General features: G+C 37.5%; 1 protein-coding gene across 1 annotated transcript in view; it reads right to left on the reverse strand.

Moving 5' to 3' along the window:
• ABCC4 (ATP binding cassette subfamily C member 4) overlaps window positions 1-17728 on the reverse strand; it is a 141713-nt gene that overhangs the window by 54072 nt on the left and 69913 nt on the right. The window contains exon 20 of the mRNA XM_058821742.1: window positions 10547-10626. Coding sequence (XP_058677725.1) covers window positions 10547-10626 — 80 coding nt within the window. The remainder of the gene's footprint in view (window positions 1-10546; window positions 10627-17728) is intronic.

Genomic DNA, 17728 nt, shown 5'->3' on the forward strand with positions numbered 1-17728 from the left:
AAGGGTATTTTACTCCTTAGTACTGCTACAAGTGGTGTATTTTCCATTTTGTCCTTTATTCACACGTTTAGCACTTTACCAGCAGAGGCTGATTCACTGATTTTTGTCTTAGTTTTATCCCACTCAAAAAACCCCTTTTGAAAGCAGATGTTATTTCAGTGAAAATTACGGAGAACATATACATAGAATGAAAACAAGAAAAACCCCAAAAATCTCACTGTTTTCAGGCTATTAGGATGCAGCAGGCAGATCTTACAGGCCAACACAAAATAATGCAAAACATGCATAGTAGAAGGACTGGGAAAAGTTAGGCTGGGAAAAGTTAGGCTGTTTGACACCATGAGTACAAAACTGTGAGTGCTGGGGTACTAAACAGGGAAAGGATAACAAAAAGCAGCTCATGCCTTCCACAAACAGCATCTCATATTGCTGCTGCTGGAGAAAAACCACTGTGTTAGACCAGTGTATCAGACAGACCACTAATGGCATTAGTTCATGTTCTTATGGTCTAGTCCATTCATTGACTTGCTGAAATACTGCCCCCTCTTCCTGTGTGACGAATCCCTCTGAGCTAACAATGATGTTAGCACCTTTTCACCCATGTAATGCACTTTTTTTTTTCAGTTCTTTAAAATGTTTAGCAAAACTCTGCTTATCACAGACACTGCCACCCCACATGTCACCGTTTTGCAAACTTTGTTTTTGAGCCCTGTACTTTCCTGCCTCAGCTCTCTTATTCCTCATGGCCATAATGCCAGAGCAGCTGTGCACTCCCCCAGAGAATACCTCATTTTCAACTGCATGACCTTTTCTGCTCAGCCAAGTCTAACTTCCACCAGAAGTTAATTCTGGGTCTTTCAACAACTTTAAAAGCTTTGTGCTACTTTCAAACTGTGGGTTCTTCTGTTAAAGAGAGCATCAATTCCTCAGTAACACAGCTCTTCTACCTTACAGCAACTACAAGCTTTTAAGCATTTTATTGTTGTTCTTGCTATTTAGAAATACACTATTCATGTATTTATTTTTAGGTGGAATGAAAAACTACTCATAATTCCGTAAACACCACAACAGCCTCTCTGCCACAGTTAAATGAAAACTATGAAAAATCTTAAGGACTACAGCATCAGCTATCCTAAGAAATAAAACTACCTTCTTTTTCCCTCAGATCACACACTCTTTCACAGGAGATATGGAAAAAATGCTTTCTAACCTGTCCCTGACATTTTTCCACTTAACTTCCCCAGAGCTTTGCCACTTTGATAGGGCTATAAAATACTACTTTCCTGTTCAAAACAAACTCCTGACTCATAATTTTTGAGTACTACATGATATCTAGTGATCACCCATCTCCAAAAAGTTTAACAGTGGTCTGATGCTTTCGGCAGATTTAAACTAATCAGCACCAGCCTCACTCCACCACCAGCAGGTTTCACCCAGTCCAGCTGCTCTGTGCATGTCCAGAAACCAGTGAGTAAAGAGAAATTCCTTGGCAGAGAATAAACATCATTTACAGTCATAAGTGTGTGCTCATTCTTTATGTGTTACAAATATGCAGCAAACCATCAGGAAGGTTTTTCAGAAGGTTTATTTATCACAAACCATCAACAAGGGCACACTTATGAAAGTAACTGATAGTTAAGTTTGATCTGATCCCAAAATCCACACTATTAGTGGGAAAATTGAAAAATTGGTTTTTGACAGTATTATGTTGAGATTGACAGAAGGGTGGACATTTGAACCAACTACCAAATCCAGCAGTTTTACAAGAAGACCTAGGCCCTTTATTTTAGCATATTAGTGACATTCATAACAAGAGAGCTCTGTTATTTAAACATTAGACTGATTTTAAAAACCATTAAGAAAATTATTTAGGGATGTGATTGTGAAAGAAAATAAAATAGCTCAGCATCCTATTCTTCTACTGTGCAGGAATAGACATTATTAAGCCCTTGAAAGAGCCTAAATACACAGACTTTTCTATTTCCTGAGTACAATCCAAATGAATCAATTTATTTTAAACAGTACAAAAATGTCCTTTAATGTAGATGTAATAAAAAGATGTAATAAAAAGACATATGACATTCAGTTATCACCTGAACTCTCATCTTTTGTCATACAGAACTGCCCACACTGCAGTCTCCTCTACCTTTTGACAAACAAACTCATCTGGAATTTTCAAAACAGCTGCACAGTTCACCAAGTAGCCACAGTATCAGCTCCAGCAAGAAAAATGTTCTTATATTGTGCAGATGCACACATCACCCTGGCAGAACATTTCTGTGAGATGAAGGCTTTATTTTTGCTAAAGATAATTCCTTGTCCTACATGTTTGTTTTGGGCATAAATATGCACAATGATTTAACACACAACACACAAGTGTCAGCAACATGGCTCAGTAATTCAAATTACCTCCAAGTTTCTCCTTCCTTCTTGAATCAAAAGTGAAATCTCCAATCCTTTTGCCGAACAGTGAAATCCTAATTTGTTTGTAAGGAGACATTGTCCTATCTATAGTATATCAGTAGTTAAAGGCAATCTAGAAGATTTGTACTTATCACCATTTGGAACAGGATTGTTACACTCTGTGACTGACAGCAGAATTAAAATATTTCTGGCTACTGTAAAGTGTTAGAAATGTTAATGATTTTCAGAAGTCTTAAAACTAATCACCAGTCTGAGACACAGAAATGATAGGTTGTGATAATGCTTACAAAGTCAGGGAAATACTAATAAACCTGTAAAAACCTATAACCTATAAAATACATATAAAATACCTATAAAATAATAATAAGAATTCCCACTCTAGCTCTAAAAACATCAGTAGTATATACACAAAGAAAGACAAAAAAGAAAAGGAGAAAACTACAGAAAATAATTTCACTTGCATACATAAATACACTTAGAGAAAATTTCTTTGCGTTCTCTCATTAAAAGAAAAGCAAATGAGAAAATACCTTCCAATAGATATGAACATCCCCAAATGAACAGAATCTCTTTCTGCAACTTTTACAAATTCCACCTTAACCAAAGTGGGGAAATTTCCAAACCACACAGAACAGTGGGAACATCACTGGACTGCCACACAACTATCCTGCTTTCTATTATGTGAAAATATATAGAAAGCAATCTGATAAAGAAAACACAGAAGCCCATTTGGAGAAGGGATTATTTAAACCTGACTGTAATTTTGTATTTACAGGTTCTAACTATCAAAATACTGCAAGAACAAGTAACACTAAACCTCAATCTGTTCAAATGTTAGAGAAATTAGGATAAAGACTGCACCTCGCAATGCTCTAGAAAAAGACAGAATTCCACTAATTGAAAGCTATTTTTCAGAGCACTATATTCAAACCACTTGTATTCCAAAAATGAGAAAATGAAAGGAGCCCAGTACAAAACTTTGACCTATTTTTACCACATAAATGCAGAAGTGCAAAAACCAAAAGGAAATGAGTTAAAAAAAAAAACAAGAAAAGCAGTAAAGGAGGCAAGAGGACAAGAAGGTAATGACACCACATGTTCAGTATTATTTTACCTTCCTTCTCGTGTCAGATAAAGTGTTGCACTTTCAAATTTTATTAATACCACGTAAATAAACACCATAAAATATTAAAGCATTTACATTATGTTCCTACACAAATTATTTTGTTACAGTAGTGATCTCTGCTGCCTCGACACTAATGTGGTGACAACTGAATGCATATCTATTATTAAAAAAATTCTACAAATGAACATAAGTAGGAGAAAAAATTTAAAAAAAAAAGGAAGGGGTGAGGCAAAGGCATAGGCTGGGGATACATAGCCACTATAGTGAGAACAGACCATAGCTTTCCATGGAAAACTGAGGTCCATGTATAAACAGGAATTCACCCACTAGCAGTGACTCCAGATTTCACATAATTTATTCTGTACACACACCACCAATCTGAGTAAATATTCAGTCTGTAGGATGCAAGATACTCACCCTTCCATTCAAAGGAATGTGATGACAGGTACAAAATAAAGAACAGCAATAGCTTTGGCATAGATTATCTCCCACTGCTCGTCACCATCAACAAGACTAATTGGCTACTGAGATTTAACAATCAAGACATTCAAGGACAGAGAAGAAAAGGTCAATAAAAAACTGCATTATTTAGACAAGTGTCTGTGCTAAACTCACAGCTTCTGCATGTTGGTCTTGGGGACACAATTGCAACCCAAGCCTCCTCTTCCTGCACTACTTCCCATCCCTTTTATTTGTTTGCTTGCTTGTCTTTAACAAGACAGTGGGGCTAATTAAAAAAAAAAAATAGGATCTTATTGCAATGATAATTTTAACCTTTTCTGAAACTACAGCTCAAAAGCTACCAATGAAAAAATATATACCCCTATTACTTTTTTCTTAGGTTTTAACTGGTCTTTCATTGTGCAGTAACCAGATGCCCTTAATATGCATCTTGGGAAGGTACAGCAAGAAAAAGTCTTGTAAGGTTTCAGTTGTCAAGTGTTACCAGGCAACTGTTTTGTGTTTCTTTATTTATTTTTCATCTAAACCTCAGCACAGCAAAACTACCATGATTCAGCAGAAGGGAAGCTAAAAGTATCCAAGGTAGTCACAGGTCTGCACATTGCACCAGGCTCAGCAGAGTACATTGACATTTAACACAGATCCCAGAACTGAGGGGACAACACACTGCTGACCATATTTTGAATACACACATGCAAACACACAGAAAGAATTATTCTTTAATGAATAAAAATGCCTCTCAAAACTCACACATGCATACAGACTAAACTCAGCTAAACTGGAAAAAACAACGCAACAAACTCCTCAGGAATCCCACCTCGCACAGAGAGCACAAAATAACAACGTCATTGTTAAACTAAAAGATCCTCAAATTCCTTCTACACACTTTCCCTGACATCCTCACACAATAAAATGCAGGGGTCAGTGGTACTGAAACAAGGAACGGCAGTTCCACTCTTGTGCACATACGAAAGCAAGTGACCCGAGCTATTATTCCAGTCTGAGGCACTTTTTGTTCCTAATATCCAGATGCAGCAGCTTTTTCTTCTTCCCTTTCTCTTTTTTTTTTTTAAGAAATGACTGTGGACACCTCCTTCACATTTTCCTTTTCTTCACTATTTTCACTCCATAAAGCTGCAGTCAATGTGTTTTGTGTGTAGTGAGAAGGGAATGGCACATTCAGTGGTGGTCTCAGCCACAGCCTACATTGGTGGCTCAAGTAGTCTCAGGATTAGGTCTTTGTGTGTGATGAAAGGATATGAAAAGTCAGTTATTTAAACTCAGTCAAGCTGTTGATTTTGGGGAGGAAAAAGGTTTTGCAATTCAGTTTTCCTCAATAAATCACTGCCCTTTTTCAAGGGCAGCTGCAGATAGTTCACATGTTCACAGTGTTCTCCAGAAACAAAACAGATCATGATTTTTTTACCCCTCCCCTCAATCTAACATAGGGTAAGAAATCAAAATGAAGGGGCCATCACATTAATTACTCAAATTCACTTGAAACTAAAGCAGAAAATCAACTCTGTTAACAAGTAATAAGATCACTGAAAAATTACAAGGGCAAGAAACTACAGAGAAAATTATCCCTTTAAAATTTACCACAATAATTTACAAAACCAACACGAAGCCCCAAAATATATTTCACTGTCCTATGTACTCAATCAGTTTACAGACATAATTTCCAAGCAGTAGTTTATCAGTTTGGGTACTCATCTGGCAAAGTCTGAGATCAGAGTTTAAATATGTTAAGCCTCTGCAGATCTATCTTGTGTCAGAATATGATTCAGCCTTTGATGAGGTCTCAAAATGACAGCATTCAAAATACTGGCCACTTAGCAATATCTGGGCTAATGTGCATAAACCACTACTAAATATATAGGATACTTAACTCCTAATACCCTCTCATTAATTTCAATTCCTAATACCCCCTCAAAATTTTATTCTATTTCTTGGCTGACCTTTTCTCCAATTAGTGCATTGTGTTTTATTAGCGCTGCATTGAGCTAAACATTGCCCAGAGAAGCTGTGGATGCCCCATCCTTGAAAGTGTTCAAGGCCAGGTTGGATGGGGCTTTGAGCAGCCTGGTCTAGTAAAAGGTGTCCCTGTCCCTGTCCCTGGCAGGGGGTTTGGAACTGGATGGTCTTTGAGCTCCTCTCCAACCCAAAGCATTCTGTGAGCCTGTGATTTTACACTACAGACCCTGCACCTAACAGTGAAGTCCACATCCACAGAACCTCATACTCCCACACAGAGCTTAAGGCAGGACATTTATATCTAAATAAAGTAGGTGCTTAGATCCTCTTAGAAAGTTTTAAAGCACTGTAATGACCTTCACACAAGTTGTCCTTTACGTGATGAGATAACTTAGCTGGAGAGGAGCTGCCAAAACCACGTAACTCCAGTTAAGAAAAAGGGAACGAAATGCAGACAGAGGCTAAAGAGGATAACAATAATTAAAAATATGTAAGCTCACCAAAAAAACCCCAAAATCCCACCATCTTCATCAAACAAGTTAATTCAGCTTTTTGACTATCTTAGTCAACCTACAACATTGATTACTACTTGATTTTACAAACAAGTTTAATGCCATATTTAGTAGAAATAACAACTGCCATGCTGAACATAGAACTGCTTTCTAGTTTACTTTTTCAGGAGAACTGGTACAGAACCTTATGATCAGCCAGAATTCATTACAGAAGAAAGACTCAGGATTAGACTGCAGATTTTGAAGGATTTTTTTACTTAAATGAGCTTCAACCTGGACTCTAAACATATCATTAAAGATATTTTAGCTGAAACACCTAACTTAACCTTTGGTTTCTTCTCAATTTTTCTAATTCACATCTACCCACAGCGTTCTGTTCCAGCCATGTAGTCAAACATAGCCATAAACATGTTCTCATAAAAGAGACTTATTTTTAATTCATAAACCTTGTGGATACAGCAGTAATTTCCACAAAGCATAGTCAGCTGCACTAACATGAGATGCCTCATATGCTGTTAAAATTCATCAGAAGAAAACAATTACTGCTTTCCAGTGAGGACTGCTTCTCTTACCTTCAATCTCTCAAGACAGGTATGCTATATTTTGGTGCACGTCAAACCAAAGAATGAAAAGAAGGCAGAAAAATTTAAATGCAATGTGAGCCTCTTTGGGAGATTTTGCAAAGCCATTTTTATAAAATCTAACCAGATTTTCAAAAGAAAACACAAGATTCATGATGCATTTTGTGCTTGCCACATAACTTTCAACTTTGCATTAACCACAAAGTGTACAGAGACTATCCACTGTCTGGAAGAGAGTCTTTTTTTTCCTTAACTCAATGGAAAATGTAAAAATTAAACTCCTCCTGTTCAAAGAATTAATTTTCATCCAGTTTAACTGTCTAGACTAGTTATGCTCATTATGGCTGTAGTGCAGTGTATAAATCTTATTACCTACTCCAAAAAGAATATTATCAATTTTTAACACTGCTTAAACATCTGTATTTTGTGTAATGACAAAATTCTTGAAACTAGAAGGGGGCAGTTAATTATTTATTTATCGGTATTTAATTGGCTCATACTGTAGCTTTTGAGTGTCCAATCACTGTAAATTGTGACTGTGCGTCCAATCACAAAATAAATTGTATTTATTTGTGCTGAAATTACACACTCACTTGCCAATACAGTAAAAGGCTGGAATGCTCCACAATGATCCCAGCAATAACTCTGAAAAATGACCACTTCTCCAATGCAAATCCGCTCAAGAAAAGCTTCTACACACAAAGTAAGATGAACCAGTTACTGCATTGTTTATTAAGTTTCACTTGATTCCTCCTGACAACCATTTAAACAATGAATGTTGGGAAATGTCTCTCAAAGAATCAACAATAATGGCAGGGATCAGGGCTTTTATATCCAGCTAATACTGTTTTTAGAAAGGAGAAAATATTTCTTCCTGAAGGGATTATAAGAAGTGTTATAAAAGACACCTGCAAACAAAACAAGTGACAAAAGATCTCTATCATTATTGATAGCATTTATCCTTTGTAAAAATCTCTGCTTCATCAGAAATAAATACATATTTGCTCTTGAATTTCAAAAGCAACCACTAAGCAAGAAGCCTGCTGATCAAGAAGAGTAAACTTTAGAAAACCTGCCAAGAAGAAAGTGGTTTTTTCTTATGGATAGCAGTGCATTATTAATCAACACTAAGATCCTAAATTTTCTTTTCTGATGCCAAATAGAGAAGGCAAGCTTTGAACCACGGTGTCTTTTTAGTACTCTACTGGACTTGTAAAATCTACTTTGTTTTTTGGAAAGCAGAAACTTTTCACTTAAAAAACAAACTCCAGAATTTGAAAAATAATTCAATAGCCAATTAAAAAAACCCCACATAAATTAATCAAGATGAAGGAAAATGTTTACCAAATGTGGTTTACAGTAGGAGCCTGAAAGAAGAAAACAATCACATCTAGAGAAGCAGCCTTCACTGTTTCATTCCAGACCAGTTCAGTTTTGGAAAGCACACACTGCCTGAAGGATCTATACACTGGTCACTGACTAGGTTTTCCAATGTGCTGGTAGATGTTTCTCTCTGTACACTCTGTACCATGTGCCATGCTCACAGGGTAGACGCTCTCTCAGCCTTCTTTTGAAGCAGATCAGTTTGTTCTGTCAAAAGTAAGACACTGCAATTCTCAAGACAGTTTGCTTCGGGGTCTGCTCCCAAAAGGAAGTATGGACAAGATCACACCAATTGTGGCTCCCTCTGCTTTTGCAGACTTCTGTAACATTTTCCCAGCAAATTCTACATCCTCAGACAACCCCACATGCCTTCAAACCACATGCCAGGGCGTGCAAAACACCCACTCGGCTTCTTGCTATAAAACCACCATGTTGTCTTGCAACACAACCCTCATATTATTATTGTAAATGCACAGAACTAAAGAAAATGGTTAATCATTTTATCTCAGGATCACAGGACCCAGAGGATGCTCTGGCCATGAGCAGTACACAGTGTGAACACACACGCAGTGCAGTCTGCTGTAAAGGGGACACACTGATGCACATGTAAACCCCTCTGGCCCAATGGACAAGCAGCACACTGGGCAGGACAGATGGGTTTGACTTTGTGGATGCAAACCTTATGCTAAGAGAAGAGGATAAGCACTGCAGGACAAACTGAACTTCCAGTCCAAAAGAAAGGCACATATGTATAGTTTCAAGCCAGATGAAATAAAGATATTCTGTCTAATAAGACAGTTAACAAGAATGAAGAAGACTTAGAATCTGTACAAACAGCAAAAAATTAATTGTTTTTATAGAAAAAACATATTGCGCTTTCAAGAAGAATTCAAATTAATTAAAATTAAATTAAGTGACCATGAATTAAAAATCCTAATATTCACTGTAAGCAACTCCCTAACTCACAAAAAACCCCCCATTACTGTAATTGATAGGTAAAATACACTACGTTCCTTTCTTCCCAAAAATGATACTTTAAAGTGGCACTGTAAAAATCTGAAAAACAAAACATACACCTCAATTTCAGCTACGTCACTAAACTACAAAAACCACTTTAACGTCATAGGTGTTTCTACCCCTTGGAATAATTTTTTTCCTGTTTTCAAGAGTTCAGCAAGAACAACATGATTAAACTGTTCAACCTGAAATGTCTTTGGTTAATTTTTAAATAAGTCAAAACAGGGTCTGGATCCTGAATAATTTACCTTTAAGAGACAAAGCAAAGCTAGCAATAGCACCTTAAGAAACATTCCTGACCTCAGCATGACAGGTGTGATCCACTAAGTGGATCCAGATAATCCACTAAGTCTTTTTTTATCTAGCCTCCACAATTCTCTGTATTCTGTGATTCATGTTATTTTCATACAGTGCGATCATTCTTGTTCAGATTTATCCTCCTGCAATTTTTTACGAGAAAGATTAATAGCAACTGCAACAGAAAAAACTACCTTGATGTCATGTATAATCCTTTATCATTTCATCATTATCAAAATCTCAATGCTTTGTCCATCTTTCTTTTCTGCAGCAACTTATTTCACTTGTTCCTATTAAGGCTATTATATTCACCCTATTACTACTAATCTTTTCTTTGTAAATAGCCACACCTATTTTAATCCGAAATGGTGTGGTAAGCATTTGATTCTTTGTGGAAGTAGACATGTAATTAGGTTAATCTGTGCTATCTTTTCATGTGAGCTGATTGTTTCTTTACTATGGACATATTTCTTATAACAGCAATAAGCTTGCCAGATTGCTTGGAGGCAAATCTGGAGCAATTTACCAAGCATGTAGCTGCTATGAGCTGAAATCTTGACATAATAGCAAGCTGAGTATAAGCCACTCCTACCTAGCAGTTATTACTAATGTTAGCTTTTCACTGACACGTTAAATTTCAACCGCACCTTTCTTTCACAAACAAGTACTTTCCTTCGACTCAGCTACATCTGTGACAAATAGCTGATCTTCAGCAAAGCACACAGGAATCTAAATGCAAAATGCAGTGCAGAAGTCTCTGACTGAATTACCTGCACAAAGTCCAAGAAGGTCAATGGAAGCAAGTCATCCAAGTGGCCAATATCTTTGGAGAAACGATTTAAGATTCTTCCTATAGAAATAGGATCGAGAAGAAAAACAAAAGGGAAGTAAATATAATTCCTGAACAGATTCATGTTTTACCACTTCAAAAACAATTAAAAGGAAACAGCGGGACTTTAAAAATAAAAAGACATTTTTGGAAACCACCATGAAGGGAGTCTCCTGCAATATATTTTGAAGAAGAATTTTTTTACAAATGCCTTCTACCCAAATATAAAACCTTCACATCAACAGCTAGAAAAAAAATTTAAATGGGCTTTGAAGATAATATTTCAACATATTTTAACAGGTGAAACACACATGCTTTATATGCTTAACATGGGCAGGTAAAGGTTTACAGGTCAGACAACTTAATGCAAGTTTCATCAAGCAACATCAGCTGGAATCGGCTCCTATCCTTGACTGAAACTCACTAGTGCATGCATGTCTCAGACAGATCATAGCTGATCTAACTGATCTTTTTTAGCATTTCTGTTCTCACCCCTCAGCATTATACATGGATTCAAATTGCAGGCGTTTCTAAAATAAAATCTGAGATAGATTTGCATTCATGCAGCCTTACATTTATACTTATTGAAAACCTTGACAATACTGATCTTTATTAAAGCTAATAAAACGATTTTTAATCTGCTGTCAGTGAAGCATTTACATTTCTCTATTTTCCCAAGTTCTACTTGACTGAAAAAAGTCAGTTATATCAAGACTTCTTTCATAATTAAAGTCACAGAGCTGCCACCCATAAGTGGATTAGTATCTTTCTCTATTAATCAGTATCTCTACTCACCAGGAAAGAAACGAAACCAGGGGTGGGAATCTGGCTATTTCTAAGGTGTGTGATGCCCATACATGCATTCACATTGCTTTGTTATCTGCATATATCTTGATTCAATTATATTTTAACTGGTACAAACATATTCACTGCACTGGCAACAAAAGACTTTTTTTTTCTTCCTTTCAAAGGAGCTCATTAAACTGAAAGCAAGTTTAAAGTTTCCACACAGTGCCCTGGCGACGTAATTTAGAGATAAGAGATACTGAAGGAACTTCTGTAGCAACCATCATGCTAGTTCTCTGCTCACAGCTCTTTTTCATTCATTTTTTTTTTAAGGGAATTTCTGTTCCACACGAAACAATACAGAAAACATCCTCTCCTCAGGTCTGGGACATGACTCTGAAGAGAGACATGGGTGGCAAAGAGCTTGTTCTGCAGTACTTCTCTACCCAAGGCAGTTTACTTCAGGCAGCCAACAGCTGAATTGGTCCTGTTTTTAGGCTTTGCACACAGAGAGAAAGAGTGTACAGCAGCACAAGACTCAGAAAAATCTCTTTCATCTTTTTCTACTAGGAATAGCATGTGGGGATGTTCCCTTTTATTTGTATCATGGTAGATACATCAGAAGAAAATCCAAGGCAATTAAAAAAAACAAACTCTCTTTTTGCTATGATTTTCTTTGATGGAGACTGGTCACAGAAGAGTGATCAAGCAGATGCTGCATGCATGCTGACACTAAGGCTTCTTAATATCCTTAAACATCACATTCTAGGCTATTTGCAAATAAACCAAGTCTTCACTGGCAAAAAGAAAATCATTTGAAGAAGTTAAATGCTTCCTGTTGACAGAGGTTTCCTTAGCTGCATGTCCAGGAAGGGCAGATAAGGAAAACTAGGTGGAATAACAGATTGGGTTCAGGGTTTTAGAAATCTGTTCACAGCTTTGTCACTTGTCTTCTGAGTGACTTCACTTTATTTTACAGAGCAAGGAGCACAGCAAGGAGAGGTGACAATGCTAAGACCCTCCATGAAAAGCTGTGAGACCCACCAACGAGGAGCTGCACACAAGGGCAAAGGATTGTTCCCACAGAGAGCAAACCCCACCTTAATTCAGCCTAAGAATCACCTTTTTGCCTTTTAACCCCAAGAAAGTTTTACTTGTAGTGGTTTCGGACTTATGTAAGAAGCCACTGCACAAAGGCCACCCCACGTGCCACTGCCAGGAGGCAGCAGGGTCACTCAGGCTGGCTCCTCTTCCACGGCCACAGCAGGGTCAGCCCCAGGCTGGCACCTCCAGCCACGGAGCAATGCCTGCACATTCAGAGTGGCTGTGGCTCTCCTCCTCCTCCTGTGAAGCTCTCTGAGCAATGCGGGCATGACAGAAAACTCAGCCCAGCCAGGCTGTCCCCAGCAATCCTTGGTTTCACTGTCTCTTCCATGTTACCACCAACCCCTCCAGTTCCCAGAGGTAATCATGCTGCTAATTGCCAAAACTGCATTTTTTTGCATCTGCCTTATGGAATTGTTAAGTATAACAATGTTTCTACAGCCTCTGTTTTGACAGTTCTTTGAGCTGCCACTAGGAAAGTGGAAATTAATCTGATGTTATCAACAAAACATGAAAACATCTTTTAATCTGCCTAATCCTCTTTAAAATGTAAATACAGCAATTCTGTAAAATGACACTGACTAAAATTTGAGTGAGCAAAAGAAATGGTATATGAAAAAGACAAACCTTGAAAACTGGAACCTTTCACAGTCCACCTAATACAATTAAACAGTGGCAATATGAATCAGTTGCTTCCCAAATAAACATTAAAGTGAATCTCTGACAGCAGAGCTTCACTGTTTTTGAGTTCTCAAATTACTGAAAAATTAGTCTATTTAGTGTTTGCACATAGAAATTCTGGAAAATGACAGCTGAAGTCATTAAGACCAGGAAAATCTTTTGCTTATTGCTAAGAGGTCTGTATCTCCCCCCTGTCCTGTTTATCTGGTGACCATTAATGCTTTTCTACAGCTAAAGGAAAGTAACAAACCCACAAGCCTTAGCTTTATTTTTGTCACTGCTGTTTGCAATTCTACTACCTCAGAGACAGTAGAAGAGAAAATACAAGTCTGGAGATGCATTTCAGATCCTGTTCACATGGATGTAACTAAACCAGCACTTTATACAGCATGTCCTACACAGAAGGAAGGTACAGTAACTCACTAAAGCAAGTTCCTTCACCATGTGGCAGGGACAGCAATGCACCTTCAAGCAGAAGTGTTATGCTTTGGAATTATCCACAAGATGCCCCACAGCCATTACAGTATTGCATTCAAAGCAATTGCTTCATTTATAAGGATGTCTACAAGTACAAGAGGTCTATTTCACAAGGTATGAAGAAACAACTATTTCCACTTACTGGAAGCAAAGTAAACCAGTGACTCGCTTATGCAGAATTAAGCATGCAAGAGAAAACATTCCAGATTTAAAAGTTAAAGTACCTATTTGGAGTCAGGACTCAAAATGCTTACAGTTATGACTACAGATTCTTCCAGAATGTGCAAACCTAACTTTTGAGAATGCTTCTTCAGACTATGGAAACTGCTGCACCTGCTGTTCAAGAAGGGCAGGAGCTGCACAACTTACCTGCCCCCACACCCTGAAAATTATATTTTCTCTCCAAAACCTATAAATTCTTCTTTCCTAAACTTACAGACTATCAACCTTGCCACCATAGTTCATATTTCCAAAAACCCCAAACTCCTTAAGAAAGCATCTCTGAGATACGTGTACATGCCAAGAAACAATAATTCTTAGATCAGTCTAGTATATCCAATTCACAAAAAAATTTAAGCTCCTTTAATACCTACATCCTTTACTTATCCCAGCAAGGGGCTACAAAAGCAAAAAGAAAATACTACATCTAAAACTTTTAAGTCAAATTTCACCAAACCACAAACGAAAAAAGTCTTTTAAGAAATCAAGGATTAAATATGCCAATGTTACAACAGCATCCACACTGGTGAACAGTATCTGCTACTTCAATCACTCAGGCTTCCATGCAGTGTGTAGTGTGAGTAGCAAGCTGCAAAAGGGGACGTGCTCTCTTCAGCTGTCTTATGTTTGTTTTTACATCAAATAACTTAATCAGAACACACACTGTTGTGAGATTTCTTCCGAAGTAATTAAATAACTATTCAATGCCAATTAATCACTGTTAAATAAGGGTCTGTCACCAAAGTGCTATGTACACATTTCAGACTATTTAATGGTCAAATACTTGGCAGTATCAAAGTTAAACAATGACTCATTAAACCTCCTCCCCTACACAATAGTTAGGCAAAACTTGAAGTGAAAGAATCAAAACTCTTTTGTGCTCTGTGAAAAAGACATCAAACCTCAGTATGTGATATTCTTTTCTTCCTTGCTCTGTAAACTGCTTTAATTGCACAAATCAGAATGTGTTCAGGTGCTACAAACCCACTTTTGCTTCTGCAGGTGCCTACTGATACTTTGGAATAGATGTTCAAACGTATCACATAAATAATGAAAACACTTGACTGTGCCACACCTTTTTAAAATGTTTATACATACTTCATCATGAAAGAAATATAATCCAAACTAAATCAACACTCAAGATGTAAACACCAGAAAAGGATTTTTTTTTTAAACAAGAAACTAGGATCCTCCACTGGAATAGCCAAATGCCATCCACAGTATTCAATGTTGTGCAACCTGAATTCCAATGACCCTAAGAGCAAGAGTACATTATTTCTAAATGTATTTGGCACTTCTAGTGTACTTTGTTGGCCAGGGCATTCACTGAAATACCTCTGTGTAATACAATAGAGTAGGCACATTGATTTTCTATACCTTGCAATGAGTTTACAAAACCTTTATACCCACTTGCTTCATCACACATTGCAGAAATACTTTGTCACTACTTCTCTACTTCACTGACTCGCCTCTTTGGAAAAGAAGAAGGGTTTAAGAAAAGGGCTCTCTACAGATAGAAAGATTTTGCCACTTGCATATATGTGTGTGTGTGTGTGCACGGGTGTGCAGTCTTGGAATGTTTTTCCCCTCAGAGATCAGGCTAATCCTCAGCGCAGGTAATATTAATTGCATCACACTTTTTATTTCAATATGCAAATGTTATTAATAAATACTGCTTTGCATAGTAACCTAAACTCCTTCATTGCAATTGGCCTTAATATCCCTATCCATGTGCTGCATTCACCAGGGGGAAAAAATATTTAAAATCGCTTAAGCTACTCTGTAGCCAGAACACCCTCACTGCCCAGCTTCCATGGAGATAAAGTTACACTCTCTTCCTCTCCTTGCTGTTAACTCACAGGAATCTGTCTAAAGGCAACCTGTAGTGCTAACAGATTCAAGAAGCTACTTAGTCATTTATGTGTAACTAAACCTAAACAACCCAGCTAGGATTGCACACTTGCTTGAAGTTATGTCATGCCAAGGAGATGTTTGCAAAGGAGATAACCTTTGGATGGATCCACGTCAGACAATCCCAACGCACATTCTGTGCAGCCACTGACTTTGCTGAGTGAGCAGAAGCCCCTTGTGTCGCCCACCCCTCTGACACTAGGGTGGCTGGGTGCCACCACTGCAACATCCACAGCGCAGCGTGGGCTTCCTGACCCCAAAGAGAGGAATCGTGCACTCCAGCACTCTCAGTTACAGCCTGGAACAACACCAAAGCCCTTTTAAATGGACACCTGGTAGCAAAACAATGCTCTCAAGCGTATGCGTGGCAATAAAGGCACACTCAAAAAGTACAAATATAAGAAACAGCTGTACAGAACTGGGTACATGTAAACACCCATCCACTGAACTGCACTGAACACGCTTCTCATTCTGTCCGTGGTACAAACTGGCAGCTCCCCACAGATCTTGCTGTTAAGCTGTGGCATTCAGCAACTGATAAGCCTTTACCCATGCTCAGTTCACACACACAAACACACACACCCTGAAAAGAAAAAAAAAAAGTATTGCAACTACAAGCAGCCTGCCATTTCATCAAAGCAATGACAAAGTGGATTGTCCGTATCAAATGTTGGCAGGAAGCAGACATTACATCAACCTTGTAAAATACAACTATGAAATCAACAAAATAATTAAAGATGGATTACTGACTTTGAAAGGAATTGTAAGTTTGTGAAATATTTCTTCAGAAAGAAATCTGGAAATGCATCTCCTGCATAACGGTCAATTACTGATCTACTCTGGCTTTTCTTCCTTATTTCTACAAAGAAACGTCAAAAGGTCTGTTATCTTTTTTTAATGTATGTTTAGCACCACATGTCCACACAAACTGCCATATACAGCATTGCTGTCTTCCCCACAGGCATCCTATAAATATAAATAAGAAATTCTACCCCATTTTTTTTTCTTTAGCAGTCTGAAACTGATAGGAATATTATCACTTTCTTAGACATTTGCAAATAGGCACAGTGGTGCTGGGCCGAAATATGCTGAGACCATAATATCCATTTATCTAAACTGCCAGCATGTAATGAATTCAGGTGGGAAGCCTTCTATCCAAATTAATTTACTACTTGAAAAGGACTTTTTACACAAATGCTGTCAAACAAGAAAACAGTTAGGAAATGAGAAGAAAACACAAACACTGTGTTTGATCTTATTTTTAAGTGTAGGATTTAAAGGAAGAAGAATAACTATGATAAAGATAAGAATAGAAAACGGGCTTCTTTGGAAATGAATTTTTATTTTTACTGATGGAGACATCTACATTACCTAGTATGAATACACTGATCCTAACTGTACAGTTGTTTCTGGAGCTTCCTAGTCCATACATACCATTGATTGGAATTACCCTCCTGTGGCAAACCAAAATAGGTCAATGCTCTATGCAATTTCTTTTCTCTCTTTGAAAATTTATGTGGTACAGCTGATTTGTCCTTTTTCCTGGTTTTAGTCAGAAGAGTATGTGTATTAATATCTGTTATCACCAGCCAAAGCCTCCTCACATAAGATACAATGTAGAAATTTCACATAAGACACAATGCAGAAATTACAACTAAAGTCTCCACTAAAAACAGAAGCACACAAAGGAAAAACCTTGACTGTGTGGAGGAAGTGTAACTTTCCTTCTTTCTGAAATTGCTTTCTTGGCAAATCTCAAAATGCCTTCTGCATCCTAAATGCCTTCCTGATTGTATCTCATTACCCATTAACTAAGTTGGTTACAATTCCAGATATAACAGCACTTATAAATAAGAGAATTTAACTTTGGCGCTGTATTACACTTGCTAACAAAGTGATCCCGTTTAAAAAAGTGTGCTAGTGCTGGGATAATACATTCATCAGC

The sequence above is a fragment of the Ammospiza caudacuta genome, chromosome 2, assembly GCF_027887145.1.
Source record: "Ammospiza caudacuta isolate bAmmCau1 chromosome 2, bAmmCau1.pri, whole genome shotgun sequence".
Lineage (NCBI taxonomy): Eukaryota > Metazoa > Chordata > Aves > Passeriformes > Passerellidae > Ammospiza > Ammospiza caudacuta.